This window comes from Mercenaria mercenaria, chromosome 11 (genome assembly GCF_021730395.1).
Source record: "Mercenaria mercenaria strain notata chromosome 11, MADL_Memer_1, whole genome shotgun sequence".
In the NCBI taxonomy this organism is placed as follows: Eukaryota; Metazoa; Mollusca; class Bivalvia; order Venerida; family Veneridae; genus Mercenaria; species Mercenaria mercenaria.
In genome coordinates this window covers 73,230,932-73,250,975 of record NC_069371.1, presented here as the reverse complement: position 1 = coordinate 73,250,975, position 20,044 = coordinate 73,230,932, and the positions used below count along the sequence as shown (strand labels likewise).

Genomic DNA, 20,044 nt, shown 5'->3' with positions numbered 1-20,044 from the left:
TTCGCATCAGCCTTAAAATCAATGGATACGAATGTGTGTGACGTTTCGAAACGAAACAGAATCCGTCGGTAATCCATGTCGAACAATGAGAAAAAAAATAATGATTAAAATTTAGAACAAAGCAATGAATATTTATCACGTTTTGAACTGAGAACGCGGATGAACACACGTCAGACGTAAAGGAATACTCTGCATGATGTAAATCAAGGTTTGTTGTCTGTAACTTGCATCAATTTAAGCTATATACCTTCCAGCTGTCAGCAAATGTTGTAGACCTTGAGGCTGCTGGTCCACCCTGTGGGGTGGTGAAGTCATTCTTCTGATCACCGTCAAAGTTTCCGCATAGACCTTCAACCTGTAATATTAAATTGTTACCTACATGTATATACAATACTTGATACGATCGCTATATAGTATGTACTCAAATAACTTAAAACAAAAGGGAATATGAAAAAACTAAACAACTGATTTTACGGTCGTATGAAACTGAATTGCATTATTTTATATATCAAGCAAACTTATTTTTCAAATTTAGACTTGCAAGCAAAAACAGTAAACAAGAAAAGATAGTACTAGAACAAATAAAAGTACCAGGTAATTACGATTTACCACAAGCAGACGTGTGCGTACTGTAGTTTGTCAAAGTCTTGCATTTTCATTTAGAGCTATCTTTTAGTATATACACTTTTATATTAGCTTTTATATTAGCTCCACTGAGGAAGAAGATTGGCTATTAGTCGTGTCAATATTGATTCGTCATGTCAAAGAACATGTTTAGATAAATACAAAAATATACACACCTTTCCTTTGTGTTCTGTTCTCAGTTTAAGGTACAATCTGGTCCCCTTGTCCCATTCAAGAGTTATTCCTTGTGGCGTTGTTATGATGATGAAGTTACCAACTTCGCGTACTTCAAACGGGGAACCAGGCTCTGGAACGACTGGTTTACCTTTGACAAGCTGGATCCGGTAGAAATTGGCGGTACCTTGTTCTCCAATGCTGAACGATATAGAACGTGTGCACGTGACGCCCGTGGTTCCGCACGGGATATTCTCTGTGGTTATCTCAAACTTGATGGGGTTGGTATCTGTGGATTTGGCAAACACGTAGTCACAGCTGCCTTGGAACTCGTATTCTTTACCGTCAAACGTCGTGTAGTGGGAGTCGCCATAGGCACTGCACACAGCTGGACAGTCTTTGTCTTCGCATACCCACTGTCGGCTTCTACAGGTGCTGTTTGAAGAAAAAATAAAATATAAGCATGTATATACACAGTCATTTGAGCAATATATGCATGGGCAGAAGTATAAAAGGAAGTCTTCTAAAGGTTTCACATCCAAAATCAAAACAATTCCTTCACAATCGACCTAAAATAAATTATGCATAAACTAAAAGCTTACTTTTTAATGTATAATCTTCTTTTATTAAGATATTACTAAATGTAAAGAAAAAAGAAATACTAGTATATAAATGAAATGTAATGTCGCGGAAAGCTTCGTTTCACATAGTCCAACTCGGACGTTATTATTGACGGGCCATCAGGGGAGGTAACTAGAGTTACGGATTATATTATATTTCATAGCAAACATTCTCCAAGGTACATTTAAATAACGTGGCTTTCATTTTCCTCACCGCAAAAAAAATTCAGTCCGTACGAAGTTTTAGTACGGGCATAGCAGATTTTAGATTATATTAGGTACCATTCGTTGCAGTCCATTGTGAATTTTTCCCCTTCCTTATAAGCTTGGCCGCCATGGTAACAGGGACAGTCATCTTTCAGCAGGCAGTCATTACCTGAAGAGAAACATAATAATACAAAGTTCAATAACAGTCTCATTTAAGTAATCAGACCCCGATTTTTCATTTCTTTGTGTTTATCTAATCGCAGATAATCTTATTTTGGACAAATCCAGTGACTATTGCAAAATACAGGTACTTATTTTTGAGTAAAAAATATTTGTTTTTCAGTTTTTAAGATTTTGTTATTAAAGATTTTATTAAAAGTACATATACATGTAATTTACCTTCTTTGACATATCCTGGTTTGCAGACACATCCGTCTTTACACACTGTGGTATTGCACGTGGTGGCTGAGGGATCGTGCATGTTCATGCATGTGGCGGGGCAGTTAGGAACACATGTGGAATATTCTTGGTTGGTAGGACAGATATTTGTTGTACCATCAATATGGACACGTGATGGTTTAGCTGCGCACGTCCATCGAGCGTTCAGACATGTGCTGAAAGTTGTAAAGGAAATATAAAAATGTGACGTCAAACAGGCTTACCAAAAACAAAATTGTGGACATGTTTGATGGGTGATAAAATTATGAAAGGATTATCGGAACATATTTGTTGTTTATGGTGGAATTCTTCTTTGACCAGTCTGCACTCAATGAAAAAAAACTTCTATTATACATGTAATCTTTTTGCAGTTTTCAGTTATACATGCAAAATAATTTCCGAAAATGTGTAATACTGCGGCAGTGGACGAGAATCACACTTAGAATAGACCATTTATAGACAGGTTCTTGACTATATGGCCACTACGCAAGATTTATTATAAAGACTTATTGTAGAAGAATTTGTCATGCAAGTGCAACAAAGATTTAGCAGCTGTATCGACCCTTTTTGTCAGATATATTTTGTCAGATATATTTTGTCAGCCTACCATATCTGATCTCCACGTTCAACGGTAACACCAGCTTTAAACTCTTGTCCAGAGAACATGCATGGGCAGCTATCAATGGTGATACAGTTTCCACTGTCATCGAGGGTTTGATTCACTGGACATCCACAGCCTTCTGCACACTGGGATGACTGCACACAGTTAGGATCGTTAGCAATATTGGAACAAGTGCGCGTGCACTCGTTAGGGCACACTTGGTACTCTTGACCACCGGTACATGGTATATCTGCAACAAAAATGTACGGTGTTCCGTATTAGTTATGGTACGGGAATATATTCTATGCCCATTATTAAAGCGAAAATGGCGTTTCATGGTGTTAACGTTATAATAATAGACCAAAAACACGAAATGATAATTTCATAATCTAGACAAAAGGAAAGAGAATTTAGTTACCGGTATGATATAAGAACAAGGTTTTGAAAAGAAGGATTAAAACATTTAGAAAATAATGAAATGTCCAGTGAAGTTTGCGCGGTGTTTAGGTGCAGGTGCAAGATTCGATTTTAACTTACGGCATTCATCTATGTGCAATCTCCAGCGTATATCCACGCCTGCAGCTGAACATTGGGACGCATATTCTCCTAACATCGGACACAGACATTCTTTCAGGTTCTCCGTGCATGCGCACATATCGTACATACAGCTCTTGTAGAAATCCTCCGGGTCAACGAGGTCACGGCATGCTGAAAATGGAATTAGATTTCGTGATACTGCGTACATATTTCATAAAATGGAGTTAGTATTGAGCATAAGGTACGTGATCATTATAATTTTCAAATAGTCCTATCATTTGGAGTGGAACATTATAAAAGACAGAAGAATATTTTCTAATTTAGTCATAAATTCTGTTAACAACAACCCAGGGAAAAGCCGAACTTCAAAAGAAAATGTCAGTATTCTATGTTGTGAATTTATATGTATCTTTAACTTGGCCTCCTAAGAACACATATTTTGATCATACCGATGTAAAATGCCAATTTCTTTCAAAGAGTTGCCGTTCCTAACTAGCCACTTCCGTAGCGGAAGCGGAAATGGACGAACAACAACACGTTTTAGGGGGAAGAAAAAAGAGAGACGTACGTTGGAAAATATCACTCTTCAAGTAATGACAATACTGGGCAGACTGGTTTTTCCTGTTGACGTTTTCATCACATGGATTACCGGAAGCGTTTAATGGAACATCTTTGCACGTGGGTACAGTCTTCCAGCGGTTGCCGAATGCATTGATGTTTGTTTCAATATCACCTTGCATTGTCTTGAAATCGTTCTTCTGGTTGAAATCGTAAGTTCCACAGAGACCTACAGTTGCAGATAATGAATTTTGGAAATGTAATACAGTTGGTGTTGAAATAAAAAAAAATGGTGAGTTTTTACAAGAGTCAATTTGGATGCTATCTGTCATACAGAACAGTGAAACTTTTAAACCCGACATTTGTGTTTTTAATGTCTTAGCGTAAAAGGATTTGACATTCTTTATTTAGATAATTATTGCAAAGTTTATTCTCACTTTGTATCAGCGTGTATTTCTAGAATGTCTAGCAATGTTGTATTTCATTCACGGAGTTTTTGGATGTGCAAGAGTTCATACCATAAAGTTAATTTTGGTATATTTACCTTTGGTTTTGTTAATAAAAGACGGTGGAGCGGTAATATAGGCTCTTGTCCTTCCGTCCCAAAGGATGGTGATACCATTGGCAAGCTCGGCTTTCATGAAGAGCGATGAGACCATGTATATCTTAATGCCGTCATTCTCGTACGGTGTAGACGTGATCTCGTTCCCATCAATAAACAGTTGATGGTTATGGTCCATTTTGATTTGATGTCCTCCAATGTGAATGGTAATACTCTTGGTGCAGGATGCCTCGCCGTGTCCGCATTTGATGTTGTCGGCTATGACGTCAAACGATGGGTCAAAGATCAGGTAGTATGAGCACTGGCCCATGAAATCGTAACGTTTGCCGTCAAATGTCATGTAATGGGGGTCACCGATTGCGGAGCAAGTAGCTTCACAGCGTTTGTTGGTACACTGCCAAGCTCCTTTTAAACATGTGCTGTAAAAGAAACAATGCTTTCATAACATATAATAAAAATGATTTAAATATTTAGATTCCATTCTTATGGGAATTGCAGAAAATCGAAATCAAAGATACTTGTCCTGCCCAAGATTCATGCTGCGGTACTGGCCAAGTTCTTACAGATATCAAATGCAAAACATGTATTAGTTTCGGAGTAGTCAAATAGTTACTATTTTTTGTTTCGTTTTGCATGTAACTTTACCTAACATGACATTCAAAAGACCTTAATGGATTTTGGTGACTCCAGTGTTTTAGTCAGTCTAGTGAACGTTTCCAAAAACAAAAACATAGTCAAGGTTGATAAAAATTGTGAAAAAAAAAACATTCAAAAGTTATACGAATAGCTTATACCTACCATTTATTACATTCTTTAGGGACAACATCTCCGCTTTTGTATTCTTTCCCGTTCAATACACAAGGGCACTGGCTTTGCTGGACACACATGTCGTTAAGGAGAACCATTCCGTCGGGACAGAAACAGCCGTCAATGCAAGAGTGGTCCTCGCATGCTGAAGCTGGGGACTGACAAGTCCTCTGACACATACTGCCGCATTCTTTGTGGATCTGGTTACCTGGGCACTGAACAGCTGTAAACAGACAGGCAGTTGCAAAGTGACAACTCCTAAAATATCTATAAATAGCGTGTCGCTAAGCCGTTTTATTCTAGTCGCAACAAAAGAGTACGAGAAAAAATCCAAGCTTTGAAGATTGAAGCTTGAGGGATTGTCTTACTTTACATTTGTCTGTTTATATATCGATCGCTGATGCAAGATTTTGCAATTTGCATAAAGCAGATAACGATACGGTGCCTTATGTTTTACAGATTACGGAAGCTGATGAAATAGAATATAGCTTACGACAACGAACGTTGGATCTACAGCACAGTTTGATGACGGAAGCTGGTGAAATAGACTTTAGCTAACGACAACGAGCGTTGAATCTCCAGTTCAGTTTGATGACGGAAGCTGATGAAATACATTATACCTTAAGACAACGATCGTTGGATCTCAAATCCAGTTTGATGAAAGAAACTTATTAAACTGAATATAACTTACGGCAGCGGTCGTTGGATCTCCAGTCAATCTTGATGTTGATATTCAGGCATTCGCTGGCATAGGCTTCCATACTGCTACATGTACAGTCCTTACCGCCACTGGCACAACAATCCTCCTTACATGCGGCAATATATCTGGCCGGATCAACAGCCTGTTAATAAAGAATAAAACATTTCTTGCGTAACCTAGAAATGGAATACATAGTAACCCGACCGCCCAGTGGTTTAACAATGTGTGAGCTGTAGATAATGTTCTTTTTTTTCGATTATAACCACTGACACTAAATTGTGCAAAAGGTTTTTGGACAAAGAAATAGCTATAAAAGCAAAATCAAATAACAAAACATACGTACATGATGACAAAGTGCGAATTCCCTTCCCATAAGGGCGTTACAGGCAGTGTTAGCAGCAGAGACTACTTGGGCGTCTGCGGAACTACATCCGGTTTGTGGTTGGTCTGGGCAGGTCTCTGAGATGAAAAATATGAAAAAGATTCATGTAAGTATGACTACTATTTATTCTATATTCCTTTACAATGCACAATGTATTACTAACAAGAAGTGTTCTACGAGACCCACTAGAGCTAAACAATCCTAATCAAAATATCGGATCATGCAGCTCAAGGTATTTGATAGCCATTATCATATTAATTTCATTTAAGCCAAAAGCATACAGAAAAAAAAAACATGGACACAGTTCAGGAACATCATTATATGAGTTTTTAGAAATGTTGCAACTCTTTTGTTTCCCCTTACCTCCAGCAAGAGATCTTTTCCATGTGCTGACAAAACTGGCTGGTTCAGTGACCACACTACCAGTGTCTGTTGTAAAGTCATTAGTCTGATCCCCGTCATAAATACCACACAGACCTTGTGTCTTTCCGCGGAGCTCGTCTGTTACTGTTACAAATATCATCTCATATCCATCCCAGCGGACTTGGAAGCCAATGTTGCTTCGGATGATGATGTAATGACTCACTTTCTCGAAGATCACACCACCTTTGTTGCTGGGGATAGTGATTGCAGCGCCATTCCATTTGATGCTTGGTCCGTTCACGTCACGTTTGAGAGATATGACCTCATTTCCCATGTATATTTCCATTTCCCTCTTGCACCTGTGACCAGGCTGGCAGTTCTTGTCGTTCTGCACGTGGATGTGGAAGCTGTTAGCTACAGCGTCCTTGACTAGAACGTATGAGCATGTACCCTTATAGTGGTAGACCTTGTTGTCGAATGTCCTGTAATGGTCCTGGCCCCAAGCCACGCAGCGAGCACTTCCGGTACTTGGATGATTGGTGCTAGTCGCAACATGTGTGTTGTTTATAACTGTCGCTTCTACAAAATACAGTACATCAAGTAACTGTTCATTTACTCACATCAAATAGCTCTTTTGCAGTACTACTATGACATCTCATATTTAAAAAAGTAAAGTACGTTTTGAACAACCAAAATGTGACAAGTGCTGATGGATAGTATCGGATTACTATCCTTTCATCTATATACGGTCCTTTTATAAGCTCTCTCTCCTGTATAAATAACCCCTAGTGGTTTCAACATTTACCTAAGAACAGAGGAATTGGTTAAGTACCCCTGAATAAGAGCCCCTGCACCTTCAACTAAAATTTATTAACATTGAAATAAGAGTCCAGTATGTGGGTGCTTTACACCAGGCACGCTAAAAACCAGACCGACTTCTGGAATTTGAGCATCTTCCATATCTTGCAATGTACTCCAACTTTAACATGACTAACAGTCCTCTGGAGAAACCGCCCATATCGGCTAGCGGTTGCGACTACAAATAACATAACTTTTACCTACCTGACACACAGTTTGGAATCTCTGACTTCGGTGGCGACCAGGTCCCATCCGCTGAGCAGTCATACGAGGGAGAGATGGCCCATGCAGGTTTGAACCCCTGGTTGCACGCGACAGTACATCTGGCACCGGAAGTATCCTGTGTGCACGTGAGCTTGCCGTTCTGAGGATCGGGCGGAGCAGCACAGTTGCTTGCAGCTGTAAACGTTTTAAAGGTATACATGTACAATTCTCAAATCGACTATATTTAAGGACTCGAGTCAATCATTTTTCCCGTGAACGACATGTGAGTGTGAATTGTTGAACGACGTTATACAACCAAAAGTACATTTCGCTTTACAACATTTACTCAAAGAGAACAATAATGAAATTATATCTAGAAGGTTGTATAGAATATAATGGCAGAATGTTTTTACTTGTAACTTCTTAATTTATTGAACAAAACCTAAAATGAGACCTACACCGTACATGCACGGTAAACCTAAAAATATCTAGCACGATACTCACGGTACTGGCACTGTTTCCCCATGAAGCCGTCCTTGCACGTGCAGGTATTTGGTAAGATACACTTTCCGCCGTTAGCGCAGTCTGGCTTGCATACGGCTGAAAATACAAATTAACATAATAAAATTTTCCTTTTATGTAAAAATAAACAGATAATCGAAACATATTCTTATTTTAAAAAGAAAGCAGCAACTTATTTAATACCCAATACCTATGATAATGACTTGAGAAACATCCTCAGATTTATTTTGCCGAAAAGTGTAGATGTTACACGGAAGGGATTACCGTACTTGTTGCACGGGAAAAGCTCACCGAAATATGCAGGTGTTACACGGAAGAGATCACGAAATACACCAATTTTATAAATGATCATTGATCTTAGGGTATCAGTGTCTAGCCCTTAAAGAAATAAATTGTTGATCACTTACGGACGCAGTCGGGGATGTCTTTGCCGGGAGGATCGAACCACTCCCCGAACATCTGATCACATTCCCGCTTGTCTGACGTCATCCCGGATGGAAACTGGTACCCGGCATCGCAAGATGCTGTGCATGAACTGCAAATTATAACAGCACAATTTTATTTCTAAATACAAGAAATGTTAAGAGCAAGAGAACATCAAGTCGACAGGGGGCTGAAGTTGGGTACCGGTCTGGTTGCGCAATTCAACGTTAATAGAGGAGAAATAATAAAATATGCAACACCTCCCGCTCCCCTAGCACTGAAAAAATGCCTGCCTTTGTATTGACGTTAAATCTATACATCCTGTATGTTGCAATATTAATCGAAATAAAACATGTGTTTAAATTAAAATTACGTGAAACTATAAATTATCATACTGAAGCATTAAATGGACCCAAAGGATCGGAAAGTATAACACTTTTCACGAGGCCACACGGATAAAAATATCTATAAGAATATTTTTGGAAGCAAAGTCCATTCCAAGAATAAATGGATGACTTACTAGAACGGAAATCCGGCTCCGCATGCGATTGTTCCATGAGCAGGGGCAGGCAGTGGCTGACACAGGTTGGTACCTATAATTAAAAAAATACAGTAAAATGTTAGGTAATGTATAGTATAAATTTTATCAACTTTACTTTCATTTAGTTGCATAGTAAAAACAGTAAAAAATATTTCAAAGAAAGCACAATATTTAGTTATTATGTATAATACTTGTGCTTATTAAATAACATCGATACTAGTACAGCTGTAATATCCCGTATAAACTTACTAAGGAATAAAGACAATAACGGTAAAATAGCATAGCTATTATCAGCACTGTCAACTATCACAGAGTTTAAAGTATATTAAAATCTTTTCATTTTTTTTTTCAGGAAAGAAAAACCGTAAAGCCCGACGCCCTGGTTGTTACTTGATACATTACTTTGTTTTTGGTTTACAAATGATTATTTTTGCATTGAAAGATTTCAAAGGACTTGGAATGTTTTTAATATTTCGTAATTTATCGCAGCCATTAACCCAAAGCATCTCTTATCTTGCACGTGAGGATCTTTTTTATCTTCTAAACGACACACAAAACAGGATAAAGGAAAAAACAAAAACTGATTAAAATTTCGTCCATTTGTTTTCTTAACAACTATTCAAAATTTATACCAGTGCAGAATATCCCTGCTGCTAGGGTATGACAATAATCTCTTATATGAGGTCTTGTTACATAAGAAAATCCCTTTTAATACTAAGGTGCGATTGTTGACGACAAATAGTGTCATACCACCGCTGAGGTAGACAAAATTCACATCCTTCTAGAAAATGTTAACAGATTTAACAAATCTGATGGATTAATGGACATTAGCGATAATCCTTTTGAATAGCGATGCAGGATTTGCAAGTGATATGAAATATTTAAAAAGAACTCATCACTTTCAGTTAAATAGACATGTATCTGTACAAGGAAGAAAACGTGCGGCGTAGGGGATATGATCGAAAAATAAAAAATAACAACAAAATGATGACTAATGACGCAGTAGTTACGCTTTAAAATGATTAAATAGTCGGCCAAAGTACGTCAAAACAAATATCATCTCTCAGATTTTGAAATAAGTAAGATAACTTACTGTCTCATTTTTTTTTGTCATTAAATCATTTTCAGCAGTAATCATTTTAAAGCAGACAATATCGTGTAGCGCGTGCTCTGTGATGAAAGGCGCATAATATAAATCTGAAGACAGCATACACACTAACAGATTTGGATGAGAGCCCATTAAAAGTAAAAGTTTTAGATGTCATACAAAAAGATTACAATCAACTATTAAGAATGTTCTCTTAGCCCTTTTTGTTTTAATATGGGAAGAAAATATAAAGTTAATGTTTGTTATCAATGGGCATTATTGTAGATGTAAAAAAAAGATTATTGTATGAGTTCACTGTAGTTGCAGTGAAAAGGTGCGGGTGGTCAAACGGGTGCGATGTTGATTTGGTACGAGGTTGGCTGGGTACGATGTAGTAAATCTTGACCTTTTATCAGTGAAATGTCCTTCACACGATAGTGTTTTTATTGACAAATTAACTTTTTCAAGCACTTTCCTATTTGATAAGATAAAAATTGTATGACTTTTAGAGTATTTAGGTGCCCGTTACTCAACTTATTGACTTTGTTTTTATTTGTTCGAGACAGTTATTGAGTTTGTGTTTTTATTCGTTAGAGATAAGCTCTAGAATGCACCGCGTGTACTTTTTAACCTGTCATGCTGAGTCAGTAAGAAACAGAGATAACCTCCATATCATTAAATTGTTTTTTGTGTGTAATGTCTTCTTTTTTTCAGAAAATATATATACGATATATCCATATAAGCATGATAGGAGAGATATTTGGTCCATTTCTTGCATCATGACGTCCGTCTATTTCCAGCATATCAAATTGCGATGATAAAGACCGGCGGACTTCTTCAATAGTTCATTTTAATTTTAGTCACCAAGCCACCATACCCTACCCCTCGCACCCCCCCCCCCCCCCCCCCCCCCCCCCCCCCCCCCAACACCCAAAAAAAAACGAAAAAAAAAAAGCACACACACAAATCGTCTTTCTAAAATATATTTATAAACCTTCGTACAAACTTGTAATTGAAACTAATGTAAATATGGAAACTTACTTGAACCTCCGTTTTGTCCGACTAGATTGGAGTCTGAAATGAAATAACAGTTAAATGTGTCATAATTGTGTTTAGGAAATAACTTTTGACATCGTTGCACTTTTTGTTGTTTTTACAGAAACTGACTGTTTCTAAAATACCCGCGTAATTTCTTACAAGAAATACGAATCTCGAAATTGGTAAATTAACGACAATATTTACAGTTCTCCAATACAGGAAAAAAAAATTCTACATATGGTCGATTTTTTTCTACAAAGTAGACTTAGTATTAAGACTATATTATGGACTTTTTTTGTGCTGAAAATGGTCTTGAACTACATTTTTATGTAGTTTATCAAATTCTGAATTTAATTTGACTGACTTTATCTTTTTTCAGCATTTTATAGACATTATAGCTTGGACACCTTCAGGAAAGAAGATTTTTCACAATGACATCTTTTCTCTGAGATACGATTTAGTTATATATCAAATATTTATTATAGTGACAAGTACAATTTAAACAGATACATTACACATTTTATAACAATGATATCAGATCAATACCCAGCCTTATAAGGCTTATCAGTCACTCGATTTCAGCATACATTGCATTATAGAGAAATCATGCATTAGGCCTCTACGATTGACAGTCTTACTTACTTGGCAAGTAAATATAAGGCGGCCTATATATTTTATATTTTATCATACATTCATTTAATTAATATACTATAAGAGGTCAATTCAGAAATGTTTCAATTATTGTGATATTGCTCTATTACGAGTAAATGTAAATTGAAAATATGGATTTTACTCTAAAACTCCTTTCGTTTTCAGTCATACTGTTAATGCATGTAACAGTATTTTCTTGAAAACGTTTTGATGATGCTTGAACTGATTTTAATGCCTTCTATAAAAATGTTTCGAATGAGCTGAAGGATTTTATTGATACTTTTAATCTGAACATAATATTACTCGATAAATGTCTTTAAGGCATACTGCTGTCTTTCATTTTTATCACACATATCTGTGCCTCATTTCTATGATTTCTTTCACACCGTCTCTATACCAGACAAAGGTCAAGTTTAAGAATATACCAAGCGAATACCACTGTAAACATTTTATATTAGGTATCTAATTCCTTAATTATAAAACATGTACAAAATAATCATGTAACAGAAAATACGATTTTTTATAAATATTCTTTTCCGTATGAATGCCCGAAATTGAAATTATCTTTAACGAACGTAAAGTAATCGTTTCAAAACATAATTTTCAAAAACCAGTAATATATTGGGGAAAAATGGAATGGATGTCCAGAAAATCTGAAAGAAAAGTTTGAATCAGGAAATGTTCTTAATATTAAAATAATCTGTGAAAAATGTACACGATATGCCATTTACATTGTTGTGATATTGTAAGCAAGAATTATATAAATAAGCATCTATAAGCAATTATTAATGTCGTACAATAATTTGTCAAATTTAAAGCTTTTTTTCTTGATAAAAACTACTAGATGCATAAAGGTTTTAGCTTGTTAACATAGGTGAAGTCATTTTCAGAACTTTCCTTTATTACGACACAGCTCTGTTACGCATGGTAGCAACGCAGTTTCGTTTGAAACTTCAGCCGAGTTTCGGCGACACTACCACATTGCGTTGTCACCATTTTTAAGAGTAACACTGCTCAAAATAATTAATCAAAACGAAAAGTTCATACACTAGCGCGAATAATGAAATAAAACTTTTTCAGGTCAAACATACTATATTATCTATGAAACTAAAATCTCTGCCTTTCAATTGCTATCACTGACCAAATGTTATCAAATCAGACCGTAGGTGGCTTTCGACTCAGATATTTATTTTCACCATTGAACTAATAAGAGCATACAGGTGACCCGAATTTTCTTTTCAAATAAACACCTTTGGTTTTATTTGTAAACACATGTTATCTTCAGAAAGTAATAAGGTTGATAAGCAGGGAAATTGATCATTTTCCAACTAAATTTATTTAAGCAAAATCTGCTTAAAATTGTCAAATTAATTCTTCGATTAAAGCATCTCTAAAAATGCTTACGTTTCTTACATAAAAGGTACGCAAATTGTTAAATCATTTTTCAATCACCAATGCTACTAGATTTGTAAAGTTGTAAATTATAATAGTTCAGTCAAAGGTGGACAAAAAAGTCACGTACTTCAAAAAGCCAGCTTATTTATCTAGATAATCATGACAGCTGCCTAAAGTTTCAGAGAATTTTTAGATATCAATTCAGATTACAGGAAAATGTCACAGTTCATTTCACCATCACGTCACTTAGAAGAAATAACAGATTGGAAGAAAGGAATTGCTGATGACGGTTTCATAATTATGCGCATCGTATGCAGTTTTTTGTTTGGCGTATTTCACATTAGGCATTACGCCCATGCAGTTCAAAGTTATTCACAATAAATTCTAACATGAATCCATGGAACGGAGGTCGAAAACAAAATTATTCATTTCAAATAGCTTAGAAAACACAGTTCTCACTAAAATATTTTGTTAACGTCTAAAAGAATTAAACTTACCAATTTGGCGTTTCCGTCTTGCAGCTCTGAAATAAAGCAAAGGTTTTAGTTTTAAAACTGGCAAACACATAATGATTACAGCATTATAAATAAGTTATTCAGAGGTTTTAGTTTGTAAACGAACAAAACGTTTTCTTATTTGTATTACATAGAAGTTATTAAGTTTAAAAACGAACAAAACGCTGTATTCAAGTATTACATAGAAACGAACAGAACGCTTTATTTTGAGTATTACGTAGAAGTTATTCAAAGATGACAAAACGCTTTGTTAAAAGTATTACATAAAAATTATTCTTGTGCACTTTGAGAAAAGTCTGACCATGAATCAGTAGAGTTAAAAAGAATTTATTATCTTAAAACTGAACCTTTCTATGTATAAGCTTTAAAAAGTGTTATGTAAGTTCGAAAATATACAATCTTGGATTCTGGCGCAGAATACAAGATCAGATGTAAATTGAAAATTAGTATGTACGGTAATAAACATTTTATTACATAGTGAATTTTAGTTTGAATATTCCGATTTACAGGAAAATAGTTATAAACACAATCGCTCATGTAACTGCTTTATTCCACTTCAGAAAAGAAAAAAAAGTAAAACATGAAAAATTTACCTTGAATCAACAAGAGCGGAACAGCAAAGCAGCGCTAGGCACGCCGCCTTGATGTTTGAGGCACTTGGTGCCATTCTCTGACAATACACCTCTTTTTTGAAACAAATTCCCTATTTCTGCGAAAACGTTATGTAAACCTAACAATTATATAAAAGTAGAGGCTAATATATTCGAAAATATTCTCTGTCCAAGATCCGGCTTTGTGAGCCTCTGTTGGGGTTCAGAAGAAGGTCTGGCTTATATACCATTGGAAATAAAGTCACGTGATCAAACTAATTTACATGTTATATATCTGCCTTTCCATTAAGAGGTCTTTCGCCGACTTTGACAAATCTTTACAAATGTCCTGACTGACTTTTGAAAAGACGTGTGAGGAGGTACAACAGGTTCTTTTATCCCACTGCCGAATCAGGCACCGCTATCTGCGTATCCAGTGATATACTATTCATTGGCCATTGATAAATTGGTTTACGCTTTTGTAACAATTGTTTATTCAGAATTTTAATATAATCCATTGAATTTGGAAGATCCAATTTCGTCTTAAACCGTCAGCTTTCGTGACCTATCCTTAAAATGTTATTACAATAGTTTTGGTAACGGAAGAATTTTGAAAAAGACACGTTATGAAACGTATTGTGAGCATAAATCCGCCGGATTATCGCTAAAAGCCCGTGAACATTGTGCTGACCTGAAGACGTTAATAGGGTCTGCTTGTTTTCTCAATTTCTATAAGGGATATCTTTTATCGGTTTTAAGTAAATAACATATTTACATCAAATGCAAAAAAATAAAGAATAAATGCGGCAGCCTTATTGGTCTAGACCAAAGTTTTTGAAAAGGACACGATTAGATGCTCAAGTTTTACCTATAAACACCATTTAAAACGTAATAAATTATTGAAGCATTTAATAAGAATTCACTTTGAATTCCGTCTTAGTGCGTTCTCTTGAACGTGTTTTTTTTCTTATTGTTGTTATTTCATAAGATGTTTTCTGCTATTTGCGTTTCAGTTTTATTAATCACGCACTGCAACAACATTTTCAATTGCAGAATATTGTACAGTTAGATTTTATAGCAAAAAGTTGATTATGTGGATACAAATTTCATAAACTTTTTTCCTTACTTTGGCATCACATCAGGCAAGACTGTTATCCTACTCGTCCAACAATTGGACCGTGATGCGAGAAAAAGGAATTTCCAAAAACAAATATGAGACAAAACAAGTTAGCAGCGTATCTGTAGCCCACCCGTGTTTTAAAATGGTAATTCACCCCCGCCCCACTCCATCCCCGTAAAAAAAATCCAGACCTGGCCGAAAATATTATGTTGAAATAAAGATCTTCGACCCCTTTCGTCTTCCTTTTTATTTCCTATATAAAAAATAAGGACAATCAATTGAAGGGATTTTACACTATTTACACTGGAACAGAAGCGTTCCAAGTATTCAATTTTTAAAGTTTTTTTTCTTTAACTATTTTCCGCTATTTCGGACAAAAAATCTTTAGGTAAGATCAATCTATTTTTGGAATATATAAAGGTTTTAGGGCAAGATTTGATAATTTATGGACAGAAAGGCTTCGCAATATTTAATACTAACCATGTACTGCGGAAGTACTTAAGAAATGAAACTTTTTTTTTCGGTGTTCATGCGAAATGAACGACAGAATAGGACCGACAGATCGCGCAATTCATGTTTAATTAGCCGATCCTATTCTGTCGTTCATTTGGTATGAACACCGAAAAAAAAAGTTTCATTTCTTATATTTACATTTTATTTCCTTTCCATTTGTAAACAAGATAATATTTTAAATTGCACATATTTTGTGGCATTTAACATAAAAATCAGCTTCCCGGCCATTCTGTTCAACATACGGAATAACTGCAACGTCATCGAAGGAACGTTCTCCCCGACTACACGCGGACGTCGTCAAAACAGCGGTCGGTTATTACTTAGCTGCGGTGACGTAAATTTCGCGCCTTTCCTTTTGCTGTTCATACGAAATGAACGTCATAATTTTCAATGGAAAAGAAAAGGGCGAACGTAATAAGCAGTGTATATTTTAATAATGAATATCCAATAACATTCAATTAAACCTGGTTGTTGCGGTATTTTTTATTTAAAATAAAAGTTTTTTTTTTTTTCAAAATAGCCACTGAATCAAAAAGAAACTTTTAGGAATATATTACAAATGTTACCATGGTTTTAGGAAGAAAGCATGTTTTAAATTTTTCAAGTAATAGAGACTGTTTTTTTTTATTTTCTAACAGCTTTAGATTTACGTATGTTCAAAAAGAAATTTATTTCAGTCTTGTCCGCTTTATTCAAATTGAATTTAAACCACAATCAGATGAATATAATGTTTGAAATGTGCACAAATTGAAAATGGATTTACAAGAGAAATGTGACGCACATCTATTTTTTTTTACTGACTTCTTAATATTGTGTAGAACAGTCAGCCTACATTAAACCATGTGAACTTAAATGTTGTAAAATAAAGCATAGAAAGGGTAAACTTTATGCCCCTTATTACTGAAATTGAAAATTCAATGTAGATGAAAAATGCATTTCTGTTACAAAGATCGCATGCTAATTATAAAATCATTTTACCAGTTTCTTTAACTTTCATTATGATATTAAATCAAATTATCGAGTTATCGCTATACCTGTGATTTATTGTCATCAATATTGTTGTTGTTGTATGTTGTTGTTGTTGTAGTTATTATTATTATTATTAATATTAATAGTAATAACAATGATAATAATTAATAATTATAATAATAATAATACAGTCAGTGTTTTTTATTTTGTTGGGTTTTTTATTTTGTTGGGTTTTTTCTTTTGACAAACAGTATGTGCTAATCTCATAAAAATGAAAAAGGTCATACCAGTGGAAATAATTTTTCGTCGATGTGTCAGTCCCGTAAAAATCAAATTTGTGCACATCTCAAAGAAATGTTCTTTATTCTTAACATAAACCATATAGACCTTGAAAAATAAAAACACGCTATTCTTACTAAAACATACTGAATTTGGTGATATATCTCTACATAAGTATCTTGTATTTTTTATAATTATGTTTGAACAACTAACATTTTTCCTTTTATAAAAAGTACCAAAAATTGTTATTTTTTGTTTTAAAGTTTTCACATAAATGTGAATTTAAGAAAGTAGTCAAAATATGTCGGCGTTTATGCTGCCAAGCGGTTACAGCGCCGGTAATGTGACGGGATGGGTAATCATGTCATGTACACGTCTATTGCGTGATATTCCAGTGAGGCAGCACAAAAAGTTCGACATTGTACTCACAGCTACAAGTAGACACCGTCGTTATGAAAAAAATACTATGTTTCTCATTACAGAGCTGGTGCAGCCGTTCTGCGCATGCCCGGAATGATTCTAAATAGGAGCGCACGGCAAAATTACGCATTTTTTTGCATGTCCGCACGCATTTAGTGTATAATATGCATAAAATACTGATTAAAGGTTAGGGTTAGTATCACCATGGTTACAAAATAAGTACATTTAAGATATTTTTCGTTAAAATTTAGTTAATCCGGTATATACCGGAGTCTGTAATATATCACGGGCGCACCAGCTCTGTTTTTAGTCACAGCCAAAAAAAATATTGTAAACGACGCTAAACCCGAACACACACGTACAGTTTCTTCTTCAACACAAATAGGGGTTAATAACTTCCACTGTATGGTTTTCATAAACAGGCGCCATTGTATATTCAAAGTAAGTCTTTCTTATAACTATAGCAATAAGTGACAACTGCTAAGAAATGCAAAATGAAAATCTTGTTGCATCAATGTCATTCTTGGCAGACAGATTTCCTTCCACAATTTATAATACGGTGGAGGCTAAACCAGTTCAAGTCACAATTCACGGACAACTCTGTTACGCGTGAAATGGACCAAACGGTTATATTATATTGAGATAAGATTGCCACGATGATAGAGTGGGACAAAAAAATAGTTCTACTCCTCTATAGAGTGGGACAAAAAATAGTTCTACTTCTCCAAATTTTGTCAATATCACTGTCCCTCTCAAAGCAATGTGATGTTTGTTTTCCTATACAAAAAACAGTAAGGCGCACATTTTCCCAAAATGGTTTAGAAACTAACTCAGAATAAAGCTAGATCCAATAAATACATGTACATGATCCGGCGGTACTGAGCCGTTCAACGGCTGCATTAAAAACGCTTGCAAATCTGAACCCGCCGACAGAAAAATCTGTCGATACGTTTACAGTTTTTTTTTTTTTTTGTTTTTTTTTTTAAAAATATACCAATATTTTTAGTTAGAAAGAGTAAGAATACCCAAGATCTTGTGTTTTGAAACTTTTGCATTGACAATTAAAACTAGCTCGATACTATAGAATATGCCCGCAAATTCCAGATTCCATATTGGTACTCGGTCTCTACTCTCGCCCCGTATATTCGATATAAGGTAAGCAGTTTAAATGTGAAACCCAAACGAAAATCTCTTTGCAAAACTTACATTTTGTAAGTCTTAAAACTTCTAGAAATTTCGTACAATATAAACTTGTATCCTTGCTTATTTAATTTTTATCGCTGGAGAAGTAGGCATTTAGCAGCAAATGTGGTTTTTAGCAATTAATAACAGTAAGAAGTTTGTATCATGACAAAGACGAGACAATATTATCAAAGCGTTTAACATATTCCACGATGGTTATCTGACCACGAGAAATATTTTTGTTGAATCATTAGTTAAAGCACTTTGGCTAAGGGATTTTGATAAGACGGTTATGAAACTATATTTGGTCCTTTCATAACATTTAGCTAAATAATTTTCTCTATATGTTCTAAATTTGAACGAGACGGTGATTAATCTCAATTTGAACAGCATTTAGAAAGCAACGCATTAAATATTGGTGATACGGCATTTTGTTACCGTTTAATAACATACGGAAAGACATCACCAAAAAAGCAATATTTTATATTCATTATGTTTAGGGTCTTTACTTTCGGTATACCAAAGATTTCGAAAACAACTTTTCTAGCAAAGTTTGAATCGAAATCATGATTTTCCGGTAGAAAATGATATAACTAAGAAAATGAGTACTTCAGACATAAGAAAGTTTTTACCGTTTTTCGAATATTACTTATGTCTAATTCGGTGCAATGCAGAAACACGCGTATGAATACAAAAATGAGAAACAAATAGTTCACTGTGCTCGTTTATACCAATTAATTGCCTGAATTAATAGACAATTTGTATTTTCCTTTTATTTAGTGAAGTATTGTTAGTCTAGCTTTGTTTCTTAATATCCTTAAATATTTAATGTTTTTGTAGGGATACAGCATTGGTGTAAAAACCAAATCGACGAGACCAAAATGCCCAAAACTGTATACCACTGGATAAACGGTCTTTTGAAATATTCCCTTTTAATCGAAAAAGGCCTAAAATAGTAAAAGACTGCTACTGGCACGAAAATAACTATGCACGAAGGAGGTGATAATCAAATCAGTAAATAAAATAACACATCGAAATGCCATTATCATTTCTCCAATCAGAAGCCTGAAAAATAAAGAATAGTAAAAAGACTTGAAATTTACCTATTTTTGTATTCTTAGCCAACTTACTTTGAGACCGACACGAAACATCAATGTAAATGAT

General features: G+C 35.1%; 1 protein-coding gene across 1 annotated transcript in view; it reads right to left on the bottom strand.

The window, feature by feature from the left end:
• Positions 1-14,599, bottom strand: part of LOC123531110 (mucin-5AC-like) — a 75,830-nt gene extending 61,231 nt beyond the window's left edge. The window contains exons 1-19 of the mRNA XM_053518205.1: positions 14,401-14,599; positions 13,790-13,815; positions 11,250-11,282; positions 9,101-9,173; positions 8,565-8,692; positions 8,140-8,235; positions 7,636-7,830; positions 6,574-7,152; positions 6,172-6,287; positions 5,820-5,970; positions 5,120-5,351; positions 4,304-4,740; positions 3,770-3,988; positions 3,202-3,372; positions 2,671-2,914; positions 2,025-2,239; positions 1,701-1,794; positions 801-1,233; positions 248-355 (exon numbers count right to left, since the gene is read on the bottom strand). Of these exons, the coding sequence (XP_053374180.1) occupies positions 248-355; positions 801-1,233; positions 1,701-1,794; positions 2,025-2,239; positions 2,671-2,914; positions 3,202-3,372; positions 3,770-3,988; positions 4,304-4,740; positions 5,120-5,351; positions 5,820-5,970; positions 6,172-6,287; positions 6,574-7,152; positions 7,636-7,830; positions 8,140-8,235; positions 8,565-8,692; positions 9,101-9,173; positions 11,250-11,282; positions 13,790-13,815; positions 14,401-14,474 (3,624 nt within the window). The 5' untranslated portion in view covers positions 14,475-14,599. The remainder of the gene's footprint in view (positions 1-247; positions 356-800; positions 1,234-1,700; positions 1,795-2,024; positions 2,240-2,670; positions 2,915-3,201; positions 3,373-3,769; positions 3,989-4,303; positions 4,741-5,119; positions 5,352-5,819; positions 5,971-6,171; positions 6,288-6,573; positions 7,153-7,635; positions 7,831-8,139; positions 8,236-8,564; positions 8,693-9,100; positions 9,174-11,249; positions 11,283-13,789; positions 13,816-14,400) is intronic.
• Between the last annotated feature and the right edge of the window lie 5,445 nt (positions 14,600-20,044).